At 47.8% G+C, this 19,614-nt stretch overlaps 1 protein-coding gene across 1 annotated transcript; it reads left to right on the top strand.

Annotated features, from left to right (window-relative positions):
* Positions 1–7,567: 7,567 nt before the first annotated feature.
* On the top strand, positions 7,568–19,284 carry YWHAH (tyrosine 3-monooxygenase/tryptophan 5-monooxygenase activation protein eta). Its single transcript, XM_021703618.2, has 2 exons — positions 7,568–7,847; positions 17,816–19,284. The coding sequence occupies exons 1-2, from the start codon at positions 7,761–7,763 to the stop codon at positions 18,467–18,469; spliced, it is 741 nt and encodes a 246-aa protein (XP_021559293.1). The 5' UTR covers positions 7,568–7,760; the 3' UTR covers positions 18,470–19,284.
* The last annotated feature ends 330 nt before the right edge of the window (positions 19,285–19,614 follow it).

Raw genomic sequence — 19,614 nt, 5'->3', positions numbered from 1 at the left:
TTCTAACTCTTCCTAGCCATTTATCTGCAAATTGAGTTCCCACCTCACAGGGTTCCTATGAAGACTAAATGCAGCCATGGCTGGTGATAGCACAGGGCTTGGGGCATCATGAGAGCTCAGGGGTAGCTGTTAGGAAAACAGCCTTCATGTAATCCCTTTGCTCTGCCAGGAATCCTTACCCCCATTTGGTGAGTAGGGAAAGTGCCGCTCAGAGGGGAGAACTGACATGCCTGGGGTTATACTGTGGATTAGACCCTGGGCTGGACACATGACCCCAGAGGGGTCTGGGGTCTCATCCTCCATCCACAGAGCTATGGCAAAGGAATTACGTTTACTTCCATATTAAAGATGAGGAACCAGTCTGAGAGGGGCAAAGTGACAGGCACGAGGCCACAGAGCAAGTGGACGCTGGATTTGGAACCATCTGGGCCTGTCTCGGAGAGCTAGAAAGCCAACCTGGGCTGTCTCTAAGACCCTTATTGTGAGTCTGTGATCCTGTGAGTTCCTGGATGCCCCCAGGCCTTTAGGGCCCAGTGATTATATGGGGAGGGCATTTCAGGCTGGGCTGATCCACCAACTGTCCCAGGAGGCAGCATCCACTCTTTCCCTCAGCACAACCTCATTCCTCTGGCGGAAGCCCGGGGTGTCTAGCGTGAACAGCAAGCACTGTTGCAACAGGCCCATCTTACGGAGGAGGAAACTGAAGCTCAGAGAGGTGCAGCCCCTTGCCCAGGCTTCCCCAGCTACTGTGGAATTGCCAGGATTTGAGGAGGGTCTGAAAAACTGCCCCATTCAACCCAGGAGCCCTCCTCTGCCTTTCAGCCTCCTCTGACCTGCAATCTCTCCTTCCTCCCCTTTGCTCACTCCCTTAGCTTATCTTCCCCCCGAGCTGTCAATTAGTCAGTTGGCTGTCAGCTGATTAAAAGTGCCCCGCCTCCTGAAAGACTTTGCCACTCACCAAGAGGACTCTAGTGGTGGAATTTCTGCAGTATGCACAAGGTGTGATCAGATTCCATTCAGCACTCACTCGTGGAGAGGTGCGCCCCGGGGGTGGGGGCTCAGATGAGGAATGATTCCCCAGTGTTTACATTCTGCAAGGGAAATGGCAACTTCCTTAGAAAGTGGGAAGCAGGTGGTGTTAAGTGGCAAAGAGTGTGAACTTGACAGTCAGAAAGACCTGGGTGGGGCGCCTGGGGGGGCTCAGTTGTTAAGCGTCTGCCTTAGGCTCAGCTCATGATCCCAGGGTCCTGGGATCGAGCCCCGCATCGGGCTCCCTGCTCCGTGGGAAGCCTGCTTCTCCCTCTGCCACTCCCCCTGCTTGTGTTCCCTCTCTCACTGTCTCTCTCTCTGTCAAATAAATAAATAAAATCTTTAAAAGAAAGAAAGACAGACCTGGGTGCACATTCTGACTGCTCCCACTAGCTCCATGACCGTGGGTAAGTGAGCTTCAGTTTCCCCATCCGTTTGAGTGGGTATAAGAGGAATCCCCACCTCATCGTTGTTGTGAAGATTAAATGAGATCCTATGTGAAATTGCATAGCATCATGCTCGGTGCTTAACAGCTGGCCAGCACACATCAGCTTTACCAAAATAACTCTATGCACGTGGTGGATGCCAGAGTCCCTGGGGGAGTGGGCAGAGGGGAGAGTTCTCCATCAGGAGATGGAGAACCTGGAAGGCTCCCTTGAGGAGGTGAGGTCTCTGCTGGCCATTAAAGGACTTCGAAGCAAAGGAAGAGGCAGCAGGATGGGAAAGGACATTCTAGTTGGTAGAAACTTGTGGATGGAGGCTGGGAACGTGGTGAACCTAGGATGCTCAGGGAGTAGGTGATGAGCTTGGAAAGGCGGCCCAGGGGCACGTGATGAAAGGCCAGGAGGGAGGAGCTTATATCTTTTAAGCGGGAGAGGGTCCTATCTATGACTCCTGGATGCCCCCAGGAGTCTGCCGTGCGTCTGTGTCTCCTGTGCGTCTGTGTCTCCTGTGTGTGCAGAGGCCACGCCCCTGGGGTCAGCCTTCTCCTATGGCTTTGGTCCTCCCGGGTCCCTCTGTTGTTTCCTGAGTGGGGACCAGCCTGCCACTGTTGTCTGGAAGAAGACAGAAGGCTGTCGCAATCTGCTCACCTCCTACTAACATACTAGGTAGGAAAAGATGGGGTTTTTTTAGCACAGTTGCCTGGCAGGAAACCTCTGTGGAAACTCAGTGATCCCCTTGCTTACTTCCCGGGGTGTGGTTTAAGCAGCAGTGGAGGACGGTTATGCTCACAGCTCTCAGGAGATCAGGGGATGCAGTGGGAAGAATGAAGGTGGAGTGGGTCCGGATGCAGGCTCCTGACCCCTGCTGTCTGCGCTGCACTTGAGCGAGACACTTAACCTCCCTGGGCCTCAGTTTCCTCATCTGTAAAATCGGAATGACAATACTGACCTTACCTTAACTGAGTGGCGTGCACTGCCCCCCCCCAGCGCCCGGCCTGCTATGGAGTAGGTCCCTGTTACCCTCCTCCACTCGTTTCGACTCGGGGTCCAAACACTGGACCTTTGAAGCAGCCCCGTTTCATCCTCTCGAGTTGCCATGCCGTTGTTTGCTGAACCTCCAACAGTGAAATACCCTAGACCTTCAGGGCTGGAAGAAAGAACGAACTCTACCATCCTGTCAGTGCGGACTCCCATTTCACAGACAAGAAGTCCAAGGCTCAGAGAGGGGAAGTCACAGCACCACACGCGCCACACAGCCCCTCCCACCTGGTTCCACCTCAGTGGGAATCACACAGAAGCTTGAGACAATTACCCAGATGGTTCCAGTCAAAGGATCTAGAAAATTCTGGTGAAGAAACACAAGCTCCTCGACCATCTGCAGAACTGAAGCAAAAAAAGCCTTTTTTTTTTTTTTGCCCTTATTCTCACTGTGGTTCCATGGGGGACAGCTTTGCCGTCCTTCTTCAGAGCTGAACTCCTCTGAACCAGCTTGCGGGGGGCGGGTGCTGAGAATGGGCTCTGAGCTCCACCAGCTCACAGACTGTAGCTACCAGGACATTTTCACACTTCATAATACCAAAAACTGCCTTGGGGAGCCAATTGCTCCCAAAGTGGGCTTTGACAGAGTGGTGAAGGGCTCTGGATGGTCCTGAGGTCTGTGGGCTCAGGCTGGTCTCTGACACAGAGCGGCGGGCGGGAAGGGGTGGGGTGCAATTTGGTATCAGCAAAAGGACCCCGAGGCCACAGCAAGTGGCAGAATGTGGGTGTGAGTGGGAGGCTGCGGGTGATCTTTCTAGGTCTCATTTTCCTCATCCATATAATGGGGATAACAACCTCCTTCCACGAGTTGTAAGAATTTGGTGAGATAATATAAGGGGGGAAAATGTCGACCCTTGGGCAGCTACCGCTGATGCTGTTGGTGGTGGTGTTATCACTGGTTTAGGATCAGCAAGGTTACCTGGGCAGCAAGAGGCCTCATTTGGTGGGGAAAAACCCTACAATCCTATGTGGGTGACACTAATATGTGGGCAGGTGGCCCCTCTTGCTCAAGATGGTAACCATGCCAACAGGGTGAAAGCCATCTCTCCAGAATAATACCACATCTCCTCTGTCGTATGTCCCTTGGTGTCCAGACTTCTCAGGGACCTCAGAGTGTCCCAGAGTACCCGAGGGAAAAAAAAAACAGGACGTGCCTTTTCTGGGTCACCTATTCACTCAGCTCTGGTAGCGGGTTCTGGCATTGCTTTGGAAATCCAGTCCTGCAGGAGGAACAGTTGTTACCCCTGGCTCAGGGTGGGACGCAGCAAGGAATTATTCGTTCTATGGTCATGATGGCTGGTGCCTCCCATGTGTCGCCACCGTGCAGGTGAGGAATATACGTGCTCTTGCCGATCCCCAACCCAAAGAAATAGGTGTGGTTAGTCCTGTTTTAGGGACTTGCCCAAAGGTACTCAGCTGGTAACTAGCAGGGTAGAATTTGAAACTAAGTGCAGCTCCTTGGGGCACCTGGGTGGCTCAGTCGTTAAGCATCTGCCTTCGGCTCAGGTCATGATCCCAGGGTCCTGGGATCGAGTCCCACATCGGGCTCCCTGCTCTGCGGGAAGCCTGCTTCTCCCTCTCCCACTCCCCCTGCTTGTGTTCCCCTCTCGCTGTGTCTCTCTCTCTCAAATAAATAAATAAAATCTTTAAAAAAAAGAAACTAAGTGCAGATCCTTCTTCCCCATCACACCACTCACAAATCCTCAGGTAGCCAGGGGCAGATTGCTCTGTTCCCAGAGCAAGAGACCCTGTACCGGACGAAGATGCGGCAGACGTGGCCTCTGCACTGAGGATTTGCTCTGAGCTCTGGGCAACATGGTGTGTTTGGCCTTCATGGTTAGTCCCCTTGACCTGGTTCAGGGGCTCTCTCTGGAGTTGTTCAAAGAGAACAACTTTATTGGTGGGACTTAGAGCCCTGGGAGTAAATGTCCCGTCCAAGGCAGCTGTCCTGGGCTTTACTTGTAAGGCTTGAGTTGGCAGCCCTTTCCGAAGGGTGAAAATGGGTGCTGGTCAGAGTGTGTAACCTCCAGGTAGGGAGGCTTGTGTATACTTTTTACAATCTGAATGATCCTGGAAGGGAGTCACACCTTCTCAGCTAACACCAAAAGGCAGTGTTGGGCCATCAGGTTTGGGAGTCTGACAGACCTGAGTTCAAATCCTGACTCTGCTGATTACCAGCTGTGACTATTCAAATCATGGAACATTAACATTTATTTTTTATTACGTTCAGTTAGCCAACATATAGTACCTCATTAGTTTTTGATGTAGTGTTCAACGATTCATTAGTTGCGTGTAACACCCAAAATCATGGAACATTTTTGAGCCAGTTTCCCCATCTATAAGATGGGAATGGAAATTGTACCTACCTTACAGGGGGGAATCTTGAGGGAAAAAAATATACCCATTTCTGCAAAGCTCCTTGCTTTGCTCCTTGCAGAGCTGGGAATGGGGCATATGTTCCCTCAAGAGTGGGTGTGGATGGAGTCGCCCAGGACAGAACAGAGTGAGGAAAGCGGAGGGCCTGGGGCAGAACCCCAGTATTTCAGGGTAGGCTGAGAAGACAAGCCCACGCAGGAGACCAGAGAAGGGGAGCAGTGGGGCAGCAGAGGGAAGCCAGGAGGGTGCAGCGTCATGGAGGCTTAGAGGACAGCCTGTCTAGGCAGGGAGAGCAGTTGTGCCCAGGGTGGTCAAGGGGGCTAGGAAGGTGAGAACTATGAAATGACCTTGGACTGGCAACAGGTGGCTACTTGCTGGTGGCCACAGTGAGAGCCGTCTAGGTGAAGGACTAGGGGCAGACAGACCCAGAGTACACTGGACTGAGAGGTGGGTGGGGGGTGAGGAAGTGGAGACAGTGAACTTTGGTGAGAAGGCAAGAAAAGCTTCATGGGAGAACCAAAGTGTCCCCCATTGACATTTATTAGAATTAGAATGCCCTATTCTACCTAATTTTCACTGTTTTGAAATCAGTCTCTGAGTCCAGCATGATCAGAAAAGCTGGAAGGCCTCTAATCTCTCTAAAAGCTGGAAGGAAACATAGAAATCTCCCAGCGCTGGCTCTCCTCCCACCTCTCACTGGAATGCCATTTTCATGGGGGGGGGGGACAATTAATTATCATCTATCATGCTCTTTAAAGATATCCACCAGGGGAAAGATCAGCCTAGTTTGTTAACCTCAATTCCATTTGTAGTTAGCAAAGGTGACTCTTCAAAGCATGGTGAAAACTTGTGGTGGGGGCCTCTGCTCAGACTCACACTGAAATCCTGTTTCATGGGTACTGAGGTCCTCATTTTGGTGTCACAGCAGGGAGAAGAAGGCCCAGAGACAGGAGACCTAGTATGGAGACCCCAGCTCTGCTCACTCACTGTGCAAACTGGGGCTAGCCTCTCTTCCTCAGACCTCAGTTTCTCCTTATATGGGATAAAGGGTTGGATGACAGTGACTCTAAATGTCCTACCAGCTTGGACATTTCAGGATTTCTATTCTACGGTGCATTTAATAGTCCTTTGAGTCCAATTGCTAGATGGTAAAACTAAGGTCCAGTCCCTCACTTCTCCCTTCAAATACATCGTACTCTCCAGACCAAGATTCTTGGCTTGAAATGGGACTTCCACACCTCTTCTGGTTCCCAATTACCTAAGGATAATAACTCAAATCTTCAGGTTGGCATTTAAAACACTCCATTATCTTGTTTTGCCCAACCTCATTTCCCCACTGCCAGGCCTTTCTTCTCATTGTCACTCAGATTTTGTTTCTGTCCTCACTGCTAAGCCTTTGTCTGTGCTGGACCCCACTCCCTAATACCTTTTCCCTGACTTTCATCTCCCTCAAAGTCCAGCTTACCTGCACTTGTGCATTTAGATCTAGCTTATGACAAGAGGATGTATCTTATTTATTCTATAGCTACTCTTTCCCCCAGTGCTGAGCATGCGATAAAATTCTCAGAGAGCCTAAGGTCCCTTCTCCTGTGCCGCCCTTGGCGTGTTGTACTTAAGTGGGGCTATGTTTTAGTCATTGGGATTTTCCTAGTTTGTCCAAGGCCCAGCCCAGGGCCTAGCATGAGGGACCCTCAGCATAGAATGCAACAACAGGGATGGGCTTAGTGACCAGTCAGCCCATCCACCCCCCTCTTTGCCACAGAAGGAAGTTCAGCCTGGGTTTGAACTCAGATCCTGGCTCCACCAATTACCAGCTGTGTAACCCTGAGTAAGTCACTAATCTGGCTTTGAAAAATGGGGAGACCAGGTGTGCCCACCTACGTGGTGGGCTGTGAGGACTAAATATGTTTATACCTATACAGGCCTAGCACTGGGCTGGCTCCTAGGAGATATGTCATGTTACTCATCCCATCCAGGCCATCCTGTCCCTCCTCTCATGGAAGGCACAGTATGCCCAAAGTCAACTGTCAAGGTGGGAGCACAGCTCTGCAGCCCGCTGGGTGTGAAATGTGTCTTTGGGAGTGGCAGGTGGGGCGTCTGGACAAAGTCCAGACCCGATCCTGCCCTGGCCAGTACGGATCCAAGCAGAGGGTGCGTCCCCAAGGAGCCCATGGGCCAGCCTGGGGTCAAGGCTGGCGAGACGGCGGGGGCGGTCCCGGCCCGCCCCCTGGGGCACACGGCCTCCTGGCTTTTCCAAACAGTAGGGTTATTTGATTTTTGGGTCCTTCTGCAGTCACACCTCCAACCTGGCCTCAGAGACGCGCTTCAAAGAGGAGCTGTGACACTGAGCTACCTACGCAACCGCCATCACCGCGCCCCCTCCTCGGGCTCCGCAGTCCCCACCCCACTCTCCCTTCTCCCACCTCCACCTATGCGGCGGTAAAATGCAGCACTCACAGGGCGCCTGCGCAGTTCTCGGGCGGGGCGGTGGAGGCGGCGGCGGCGGCAGCTATTTATAGTAGGTGACGTCACCTTGAAATAGACCGTTAGGGCCGGCCCGCCCTTCCCCCCTCCCACTCCCGCCGCTCCCCGCCGCCAGGCCCGGCTGCTCCCACTGCGCAGGCGTCCTCCATCCTCCCATCCCCCCGCGCGGCCGCCTCTCCTCCCTCGGCGGCGTCGGCGGCGCGAGCCACAGCGTGCGGGGCGAGCCAGCGAGAGGGCGCGAGCGGCGGCGCTGCCTGCAGCCTGCAGCTTTGGGCCGGCCGGCGAGCCAGTGCGCGTGCGCGGCGGCGGCCTCCGCGGCGACCAGGGAGCGGACGCACGAGCTAGCGGGCGAGCGGTGCGGGCGCGAGGCGAGGCCGAGCCACGAGCGACATGGGGGACCGAGAGCAGCTGCTGCAGCGGGCGCGGCTGGCCGAGCAGGCGGAGCGCTACGACGACATGGCCTCCGCCATGAAGGCGGTGAGCGCGCCGGGAGGCCGGGTTGGCCGGCTGGGGGGGCCCGGCGTAGGGGAGGGATGGGCGGCGGGGCGGCATCTCCCTCCCGGCCCGGGGCGACCCCGCGACCTCGCTGGGCGCGGCCGCCCGCCGGCAGCCCGCGCTTCCCGCGCCCGCCCCGCCATTTCCTGCGGCCGGGCGGGGGTGGGGTCTCGGGGGAGGAATGCAGCCCCACGAGGATGGGTGGGCGACAGTGGCCCCTTTCAGGCGGGGGGGGGGGCCCGGATCCCCGGCCGGGGGCCCGGGGGGGGGGGGGAGGGGTGCCCGAGGAAACGTGAGAGAGCCACATTCCTCGTTCTAGACCGTTCTGCCCAACGTGGGGGCTCGCCTCCCTCTCGCCTTCCTCCATACCCCAACTCGTAATAAAGAATCACCTAGTGAGTGGCGCTCTCTCTCTCCTGGTTTTCTCTGCCACCACCTGAAGTCTGTGTGATCCCGATCTGTTACGCTCTACTCGCCGGAATCGTTCTCGTTCCATCTTCCCACACCCGGGGCTGGCTTTGTGTGCGAAGACCCCCCACCCTGCAGTCTAGACGTGGACGCGAGCTGGAGGGCGGTGGGTGTGGGGCCCCACTCCCAGGTCTGATGCAGCGAGCATCTGCCTGGAGATTAAAATGAGACGTGACTTCTTGGCAAGACAGGGCTGTGTGCCTTTGCATTCCCGAGATCTTCGTAGATTGATTCTGCAACTTGATTTCCGGTGAAGGACTCGTGCCCGGCCACACCCTAGCGCATACCGTGGATTAGACACCACCTGCATATATGAGACTAAGAGTTCCGGTTATCCTCTTAACTGTCCCTGTCTCTTTATTTTACCTTTTCTCTAAATGAACATTACTTCTCTGCGTCAAGATCACACGGTGGTAGAGGTACAACTGACGGCCACCAGCCTGCTACGTTCAACCAGTGTACATCCTCCGGGAGATCTGGGAGGATCCGCCGGGGCCCCACCTTATACCTAAAGATTCTGCAGCTCTAGGGTTGGGACTCAGAAATCTGCACCCTAACCATAGCTCATGGCAATTTTGAGCGGGCTGAAGCCTGACAGTTACTGGCCCGAATTATGGCTCATTTGTCCTTTTGCTGGCTTTGTGAGATTTCTTATAAATCCACAAATCGAGAGGCTCCCTAAAATTTCAGAATCATTTGAAGAGCTGCGTTTAAGGTTTTGGTATTAGTATCATATGAAATACGTTGCTGAGGTCAATATTTAGGATTTATCCAGCTAAGACAGACACTTGAAGAGATAGCTTTCCTGTGGTGTCCTTGTTTTAAAACATTGCACTAGGTGTGTTTAGAAACCAGCACTACCACTCATTTGTTGATAAAGGTGATCCTGATTTGAGCCCTGGCATGCTGTCACTGGTTAGTCTAAACCAGGGACAAGCTAGGTTTGGGATCTGAAGCCTTTGTAATTCAGGGGGCCCTCTTCAAGGACACAAATGTAAAGTATTAATTTTGCAAATTTTACAGAATCTACTGTGAATACATTTCCTCTGAAGGGGTTCTGAGCTTAATTTTCTTTGGGATAAGAGCCACTTCTGTTCACACAGCAAGTCACACTTGAGTGAACGTCTTCTCCCCAATAATGGAGTGGCACTGGGATTGTGCAGGCTGAGGCCTCTAGACATTTTAGTGAGGCCTTCGTTCACCCTGTGAGTGGGGCTTGAATAAAGGTGAATTGAGGTTAAGGGAAGATGGCTAGAAAGGACATTCTGGAGCTCTGGGAAACCTGAGGCAACTTGAAATGGGAAGTAAGGAAAGGATTGAGAGATGTAACCGGAATGAAATACAGTTTGGGGAGAGAACAAAATTGGCTTTCTGGTCTTCGTAAGCAGGCTTGAATAATGCTATCCTGTAGCTAGAAACTTGTGTTCACAGATTTTTTTCTGAGGCTTAAAGGTAGCATTTTGCAAAGTAATGGACTCTCCCGTGTGTTGAGAATCTGTAATATCTTATCTGAAATGATTGATGGGTTGGATAAGCCATTCAGCATTGAAAAATCAATCCAAGCTCCAATTATGTCATCTGAGAATTGTGATAAACCATTCCTTCAATGTAACTCCTTTTAAAAAGTCAGAACTTTTTTTGTCATCTAAATTAATAGAATATATTCATTGGAAAGGACTTGGCAGGGTTCAGTGGGAGACAGTTTCTTATGTTTTACCTATTGAGTTGATATTTGTACATTAAATTCTTAATGTTATTGGGAAGACTCAGCCCCCATTTTATTAATATCGTAGGCTTAAAGTTGAGCTTTTGGAAAAAAGGAATTCTGGTAACCTTTTTATGTGGGTTTTCTTCAGGGTGGTGGACAGGTAAGTAGACTGCTCTAGGGTGGATAGGGAAGCAACCTTAGTGAGATGTTCTGATGTCACCACAAACTTGAACTTTAACATCTCTTGGCTTCGAGTCTTTTGAAGTGTAAAACTAGTAATGTTGGTGTTGCTATCAAGTCATTTTTCAGTCTTACTCTTCTAACTTGTTTTCTGTTTTCTTTATAATTTAAATGGTCACCTAATAATGCCTGCCTGTAATCATTGATGTTCCTTATGCTACCCGTGTCACCTGGAGGATGGTGTCGGTAAGCTTTAAGAAAAATCATGCATATTGGAAACAGTAGTGTTGCCTCAAATCATTTGAGAACTGCAGTTCCCTGCCTCACCCCATAATGTGAGGAGGCAAGAAATGCTTTTGAAGTGAACTAAAGGAGTGTCTTCAAGATCTCCTCATCTCATACCTAGCAGCTTGCAAAGAGTGAAACAGTGGGAAGAAGCATTGTGAAAGATTAAGAACCCAGGTCCTCTCTCTGCTGGGCTTGAAATGACCTTACGCAAACATAACCTCTGAAAAACGGATATCATACCATCTTATAAGAAAGTGAAATAGGGGCGCCTGCGTGGCTCAGATGGTTAAGTGTCTGCCTTTGGCTCAGGTCATGATTCCAGGGTCCTGGGATCGAGCCCCACATCGGGCTCCCTGCTCAGCGGGGAGCCTGCTTCTCCCTCTCCCTCTGCCTGTCCCCTTGCTCATGCTCTCTCTCTCTCTCTCTGTATCTCTGTGTCTCAAATGGATAAATAAAATCTCTGTGTCTCAAATGATTAAATAAAAAAATGAATAAATAAAAAAATGAAACCTATAAAGGGTGATAAAAATGTCAGTGCATTAGACTTAAGTGATTTAAGGAAAGAGGGTAAATAACCAGATTTCTGGTGAATACTCATGGGTGGACATCATTCATGTCTCTTACTGCCTTAAGTCATCTTTTTATATTAAAACATAGATTGTAATTGTGAATTTATAAAACATTAAAATTATTTGGGATAGCATGGTGTGTTTTAACATTGATACAGTTGATTACAAAGTTGACAGAGGACAGAAATACATCTGAAGGACTTGAAGAATATCTATAGAAATCTTGAGTGCAGGAAATAAAGCTGCAGCTTAAACAGTTTGAGAGGAAGAGGTACTTGGCCCAACCAGTGGCAAAAGGCTCTTATTCCAACAGCTGTGAGATTATGGGAAGTGGGGGAATGAGCAGGTGGTGTATAAAAGTGGAGAGCTCGACTGAGTTTCTCAGGGTGAGACCTAACCCGTGTTGCAGATATTAAAACTAAGGATGATTTTGAGGTGTACCAAAATTGTGGTTAGTGTGAAATCTCAAAGCCACATCAGTACTGTAGTTTGAAATATGTATAAACTAGAGAGTACTATTTCCCACTAAGTGGTCATTTGTAACGTAAGTATTGCTTTGCCATGTATTGGCTGAGGAAGGAAAGAAGGTTCTCGATTCTTGCAGTAGCCTGAATTAAAAGGACTTCAATTGGTGAACAGTTCACAGAGCTTTGAATTTCATATTAGTGGTAGAACACAGTGTCACACTTCCAGAAATGTTTTGGAAGGAGATACCCCAAATGTGTTTTCTGTGTTACAAGTTATCAAGTTTATGGAACTTACATTTTACTTACTAGGCATTCAGTAAATGGTAGTTGGTACTCCCATGTGTACATTCTCATTTAATTTTCATAACAACTTTGGATGGACTGACTATGGATAATTGTTAACTTCGTTTTACAAATGAGATTTAAAGAGGCTAGTTTTCTCGAGGTCAGGTTGTAAAGCCAAGACCTGAACTCTTGAATTTAGAACTCTCACTATAACTACTGTATAATAATGGCCCATGAGGCTAAGGCATAATATACATAAATTTTTTAAAGTTTTATTTATTAGAAAGAGCGTGTGAGAGAGGACGAGTGGGGTGGGGTGGGGAGAGGGAGAAGCAGGCTCCCTGCCAAGCAGGGAGCCCGTTGAGGGGGTCCATCACAGGACCCCGGGATCACGAAAGGGATAGTATTTCTAGTATACATTCTGGCATTAGTCATTGTTGGTGACTAACTTGCGGGCCCTTTACACAAGTGGGCTTAGTGAACAAGTAATTTCATCTATCAGATGTAAGTCATTTTTGCCAAGTTTGATTAAAAACAGAATCTACCATGTATGGTTCTTAGCTATAGCAGGGGAGTGTAGAAGGCAGACTCACACATTTGGATTTGCTTGTTCTCCTGAAGACCAGGAGTTTCGTTTAGCTTAAGAAGTAAAGTATTAATTGAATTTGAATTCCTGCTATGAATTAAGAAGTGCAGAACTATGTTAAATTATATTCATGGTATTTTAAGAAATTGTTTCATATCCTTGGCACCAGTTGTTTTTACACATTTTTTTTTTTAGTCTATTTTATAAGCCGATAGGCCCTAACATTTCATTGTCTGGGTTATTGGTAAAATTCCTTCCAGCGTCCAAGTAGAGGACACCCGTCTGCTGCCCCACTGTTCGGGTGCTCTTCCCACTCCTCACTGCAGTGGCTTTCCCGTTGTGGTGGTGGGTGGTGGCACTTCCCTGTGATCGGAACCTGGCACAGCTTCTGAGGCTTTCACTGTTGGTGCCTCCAGGGACAGTAGCGTGCAGTAATGCCATTCAGATGGGTTGTATTTAATCCCTGCCAATCCCTACAGAAATGTTCAGTTATGTCAAGAGTAAGAAAAGGCAGTCTCTCCATGATAACAAAGGTGGCTGTTTTGACTAATGTTAAGCTTTGAGTGGTTATTAACTACCTGAACTCATCGGCTCTAAGCTTGAAGTTTAGCTTCTCTTTGGCTTTCTAGAACTGCAGCCTTTCCCTAGTGAGGACAGGGAGTGGTCTCTCCAGGCCTGGGCAAGTGGTGACAGATGGGTACTTTGCCATCTTGGGACCAGGCAGAATCTTCACTCGGAGGGTAGTAAATTGGGGAAGAGTCAGCCAAAAAATCTTTCATACCCTGACTCACTTTTCTTTTTCCTTTTTCTTTTTCTTTTTTTCTTCTTAAAAGATTTTATTTGACAGAGACACAGCGAGAGGGGGAACACAAGCAGGGGGAGTGGTAGAGGGAGAAGCAGGCCTCCGCTGAGCAGGCAGCCGGATGTGGGGCTCGATCCCAGGACCCCGGGATCATGACCTGAGCCAAAGGCAGATGCCCAGCGGCTGAGCCACCCAGGCGCCCCTCTTCTTTTTTTAATGCATACAGGACTCTGCCAAAGAAGTTTAAAGATTTTATGATGTGGTTATGTTTACCTAATTGTTCACGAGAATCGTTTTCTCCTGTTGTAAACTCATACCAAAGGCAAGCTTGTTGGTAGCAAGTGGGTGTGGGTAACTATAAAAGATGGGATAGTAGTGGGTGCGTGTAGCTCTGAAGAATGGGAGTGCCCTTCCGGAGAAGTAACATTTACCCTGACTTTGGCAATGTGGCCTGGCTGTCCAGGGGTGGCATTTTTTGTTTGCTCAGTATTACTTTTGAGGTTGGATGTTTCCCAGATTAAGACTTTAAGTTTTCCCAAATAGTCCTTGTGCTATTTTTGGCAGTGGATCTATTTTTACTCACAAACACATAGTTTATTGCCTGGTGAGTTAGTGGGAGGAGGCCCTTAGGGATTTTTGAGTAAGAGAATGGTGTCATAGGAAGATAAATGAGTTAGTAGCCGATCAGGTTATTTGTAACTTTGAGTACTGTGTAGTCCTAGAGCAGAGGAAATGGGGTGAAGTGAGTGCCCCCGGGCTGGGAGTTGGCACAGCCAAGGTGGCGGTATGCTAAGGACATCAGTCAGAACATTAGTCAAGTGGCTGGCCTGGTGTCCAATCCTTAAGGGAGGTGGAGAGATGGGCCTTAAGAAATGGGAATGGTCCACCAACTTAAGGTTTCCAAAGTGTGTGAGTTGGATTAAGTGGGGTGGGAGGTGGGCAGGCAAACAGGAAGGCAGAAGGCAGAGAGGCTGTGAACGGAGGTGAGGAGTCCCTTAGAGGTGGTGCTGCCCCATGAGGACGTCGTGTTTGGAATGGCTGCCCTGAGGGTAGCCGATGGGGGGCAGAAATGAGGCTGTGTTGAAAATGGCTGGAGTAGAGAGGAGGTTGAGAACCATTGGGCAGGTCTCTTTATCTGGAAAATTCTGTGTCTTGTCTTTGCTTCACGTTCCCAGTTAGAAACCATTTGGAAACTTCTAATTGTAAAGCTGCACTAAATCATCTCCCCAGACTATGCGTGCAGATGACCATCCAACTGCTTTAGTACCGAGGGGTTAGGACTACTAGTTACGTTTTCCTTTCTCTTGTGCTGCATTGCCTCCCAGTGTCTGCTTCTCTCGGTGTGTGACCCGACTTACCTTAGCTCTCCTGCCTCCAGTAGTTTGGAATTTGAAATATTGGGAACTGGTGCTAACAAATCAAGACTGGCTGTGAATCTTGTTTAATAGGCCATCTGATTTCACTTTGGTCTATACTTTTCCAATCTGGGGAAAGCTCAGTTTCCTTTAGTTATCCAATCAAGTAGTAAAATGATCTTCCTTCCATAAGTTTCCCTTTCCTGAGTTGTAACCCAGGAGGATTAAAAATACTATATTTAAACGTATCTAGTTATTTCCTAATTAGGCCCTGGCTGGGGTTCTAAGAACAATGCTTGCTTAGCTGTTAGTCACACTCAGCTGATGCTGATAGTGATTCATTCAGACTGGCAGGAAACCAGATGATTGTTACATAAACACTAATACTCCTAGTAAATGATTTTTCATGTGAAGGTGTCATTATAAATATTGCCCAGGAGCCTTTTTGGGCAATTTATTGCTGATGGAGAAGGGCCGCATGAATTCCTGAAACCTACAGAAACAACCAAATTTCATTTACACTAATACCAACCTCGTTCCTTTCCACACCTTTTATTGTTGCTCAGGAAAAACAGAATCCTAGAATATTAGAGCTGAAGAGGTCCTTGGAAATCGTTTAGGCCAGTGCCCCTTATTTTACTTTTGATCCCCAGACAAGGTCACATAGCTAGCTCAGGCTAAGCTCCAGATTTCTTAGGGTTTTTTGTGTTTTTTTTAGTGATGATAATATCTATTGTACAAACACCCTGGGTGATAAAGGTGTTCTGTATTTCACATATGCACTCAATTTTAAAGATACACTCTGGGGAATTACCTTGGTGTGTCTTTGTGAACTTAACAAGCAGCTTTATTAGCCACAGGGTGAAATCTTAGTGACTCCTTATAGATATCATTTGCATTTTAATGTCAAGTGCCCTTAGATTGACTTATTGCAGGAGCTAAGGAGCTCTGGAATTCTGTGCTTGCCTCATGTTTTACTGAATATTGCCCTGGAAAAGTGAGTCGTTTGAGAGGATTCAACAATCAGATTTGTCGGAGGATTCAAGATGGAATTTTAATTTATAAGGGTTTCTTCCTAAAAAGACCATATTAACAAATAAAAGTCTCTATATTTCCAATAAACAAATGTGAGCATGTGTTTGAAGGAACTCACTGGAGAAGAAAACCATTGGGGTTACAGGTCTTCACCTGGATTTGAAGGGAGCATGGATTTGGAGTTAGTAGAGAGATTGCCTGGGACTGGGGCAGAGCACTGAGAAAAGTGTGGAGACCACTCAACCTCTGTGTGAGGAGGAATGAGGAACCTGGTTTGCAGGCAGCCCTCCTAGGGGATAGGCAGAGGCAGCCCTCCTAGGGGATAGGCAGAGGAAGCCTGTAGCCAAAGACCACACTGAAGAAAAAAGTGGGGTTGGTTTGATTGAGTAGGCAGAGGTGGAGGGACAATCCCAGGCTAGGGATTTGTAGCAAAAGAGTAGGGGTGCTGGGGACAGGGAAATGGGGGAATTGTTGGTATTTTTATTGGGGAGGGGGTTGCTGGTAGACAATGAAGAACTTAGCACAAGTTTTCTAATTTTACACATAATGATTATATTTGTTGCTTATGTTCTTGAGTTAATTTTTTTGATCTTTAGAATTTCTGGTTCTTCACTGCTCTGTCTTTTCAATCCATGTTAAAGCATGTCTGTTTTAATATGCTGTTAATAACTTTCTCCCTTGAACCTGGCCTTTACAAAACCCTTTCCCCTCAATTGCAGGAGTTTCTGTCCTTATAGTTTAAGTAATATTTTTCTTTGTTGAGTGTTGTATGGTTTCCTAAATGTTTTTTTTTTTCTTTTTTTCTGGAAATTAAAGACATTTACCAGTAAGTCATATAATTAAGGAATCCCCCTACTTTATAGAGGCCAATTTAGAAATTAGTGGCTTTGCTGGGGCCCAGACCCAGGTTTTTCTGATTCCAAGTCTATTAGTTTCCTTGGGCTGCCAAACCACCACAAGCTGGGTAGCTTAAAAGAGCAAATTATATTATTGCAGTTGGGAAGGTTAGAAGTCCAAGATCAAGGTGTCAGCAGGGCCGTGCTCCTTCTAAAGGCTCTAGGGAAAAATCCTTCCTTGCCTCACTTTTTAGCTTCTGGTGGCTCTTGGTAATCCTTGGCGTTCCTTGGCTGGTAGACCCATCACTCCAATTCTGCCTCTATAATCACATGGAATTCTCTCTGTGTTTGTGTGTCTCCAAATCTCCCACTCCTTATAAGCGCACCAGTCACTTGATTTAGGATCCACCCTAATACAGGATGACCTCATCTTGACTTGATTACATCTGTAGAGGTCCTATTTCCCAATAAGTCACATTCATAGGTCCTGAGGTTAGGACTTCAGTGTAACTTTGGGGGACACAATTCAACAACACAACAAAGTCCAGCACCTTTTTTACTAAGTACATAGCTGGCTCACGTGGAGTTGGCATCATGAACTACCTAAAGAAAGTTACAGCTTATGAAATTTAACATTTCTCCTAAAAGTAATTGGTGCTTCCCAATCCTTGATGGCCAGTCAGGGTTTCCTGACTGGTACGTCAAAGTAGCGCTTACCTGCTGAGTAACTGTGCTTCCTTTTAGCAGAGGCTGGGGGCAGGTTCCTGTCACTAATGTATCCATTTGGATTGGGGGAGGTCTGAGTGTACCAGTAGGATTCTCTTGTGTAACCACTCAGGGCAAAACTGGCCACTTGACCTGTGTTTGATCTCATCTGTGAAGCTTTTATCTGTTAATATGTATTTGAGGGAGGTGTGATTAGTTCCTTCTAGAATATAAAGTTGGAAGTAGAATCTGGAATGTACTTCCAGTCTATAATCTTAAAACATTTGGCAAAGGACTTGTATGATCTTATTGTTGACGATACCTTCTGCAGAATAGCTGAACCTCCGGGCTTTTTCATCCACTGCTATGTACCACCACAATCTTTCCATGGTTATCTTTATCCCCATACCTCTACCAAGATGAAGGCAACATCTTAAAAGGCCCGAATTACGAATTTCTTAAATCCCTTATCACTGAATATTTTGTTTCAAGTATTTATTTCTTTTTAGACTACAGTCTTCCTTCAGACAGGATCCATGTCTGATTGATTTTTCTCCACCTTGTCCACGCTGGCTTGAGAAGGGTTGTTGATTAGGTTCAAAGGAAGATTTCTTTCTAAGATTTTTGGATTTGGATCTCAGTGTTTATCTTTTGGGGATTTTGCAGGTGACAGAGCTCAATGAACCTCTTTCCAATGAAGATCGAAACCTCCTCTCTGTGGCCTACAAGAATGTGGTTGGTGCCAGGCGATCTTCCTGGAGGGTCATCAGCAGCATTGAGCAGAAAACCATGGCTGATGGAAATGAAAAGAAATTGGAGAAGGTTAAAGCTTACCGGGAGAAGATTGAGAAGGAGCTGGAAACAGTGTGCAATGATGTCCTGGCTCTGCTTGACAAGTTCCTAATCAAGAACTGCAATGATTTCCAGTATGAGAGCAAGGTATTTTACCTGAAAATGAAAGGCGATTACTACCGCTACTTGGCAGAGGTAGCTTCCGGGGAGAAGAAAAACAGTGTGGTCGAAGCTTCTGAGGCTGCCTACAAAGAAGCCTTTGAAATCAGCAAAGAGCACATGCAGCCAACGCACCCCATCCGGCTGGGTCTGGCCCTCAACTTCTCCGTGTTCTACTATGAGATCCAGAATGCACCTGAGCAGGCCTGCCTCTTAGCCAAACAAGCCTTCGATGATGCCATAGCTGAGCTGGACACACTAAACGAGGATTCCTATAAGGACTCCACGCTCATCATGCAGTTGCTGCGAGACAACCTCACCCTCTGGACCAGCGACCAGCAGGATGAAGAAGCAGGAGAAGGCAACTGAAGAGTCTTCGGGTCCCGGGCCCTTCCTTCACCCACCACCCCCCATCATCACTTGATTCTTCCTTGCCACAATCACTAAATATCTAGTGCTAAACCTATCTGTATTGGCAGCACAGCTACTCAGATCTGCTCTCCTGCCCCCTGGGAAGCAGTTGCAGATAAATCTTCATGGGCATTGCTGGATTGATGGTTGCTTTAAGTCCTTAGGGGCTCCCTTTTCGAATTGTGCAGATGAGTGCGTTCTGAATGAGGCATTCTGTGCCTATTGATCTATGTGAAATCCAAGCAAAAGCAATGGGGAAGTTTAGAAAGGAGAATTAGCCAACACAGGCTACGATTGATATTTAAATGATCCATTTAAAACAAGCTGATAGTGTTTTGTTAAGCAGTACATCTTGTGCATGCAAAAAAATGAATTCACCCCTCCCACCTCTTTCTTCAGCTAATGGAAAACTGTTAAGGGAAGCTGATTACAAAGAGACCACTCCTCCTTTCCATCAGCTTTATAATAAACTGTTTAATGTGAGGTTTCAGTAGCGCCTTGTTTTGCCTCTTTAAATTATGATGTGCACAAACCTTCCTTTTCAATGCAATGCATCTAAAAGTTTTGATACCTGTAACTTTTTTTTTTTTTTGGTTGCGATTGTTTAAGAATCATGGATTTAGTTTTTGTAAACTCTTTGGCTATTGTCCTTGTGCATCCTGACAGCACCATGTGTGTCAGCCCACGTCAATCAAGATGGGTGATTATGAAATGCCAGACTTCTAAATTAAATGTTTTGGAATTCAATGGGTAAATAAATGCTGCTTTGGGGATATTCTGCCTATGTGTGTGGTTTACATCCTCCCCTCTCCCCCAGGGAGCTCTCTTAACAGGTTACCATTTTTAATCCTGCTTTTAGTGTCTCAAACACTGAAACATTTTTGGCATAGTAAGATTTCTTGCTCTCTGATTCCATTACACATTTTGCAGTATACACATTAGACTCCTGAATTTTCAGTTGTTTTCTATGAACCCAGTCCACATAGCCTCTCTGATCCACTCTTCCTGATAACTGGTGCTGGTATGGGAGTTGAGCAAACAAAAATGCTCGGTCTTCCTCAGTATAGCACCTGACCAGTGAAAGGTCAAGCCTCTGTTTAACT

Source organism: Neomonachus schauinslandi, chromosome 14, assembly GCF_002201575.2.
Source record: "Neomonachus schauinslandi chromosome 14, ASM220157v2, whole genome shotgun sequence".
Lineage (NCBI taxonomy): Eukaryota > Metazoa > Chordata > Mammalia > Carnivora > Phocidae > Neomonachus > Neomonachus schauinslandi.
This window is presented reverse-complemented; position numbering and strand designations above follow the sequence as displayed.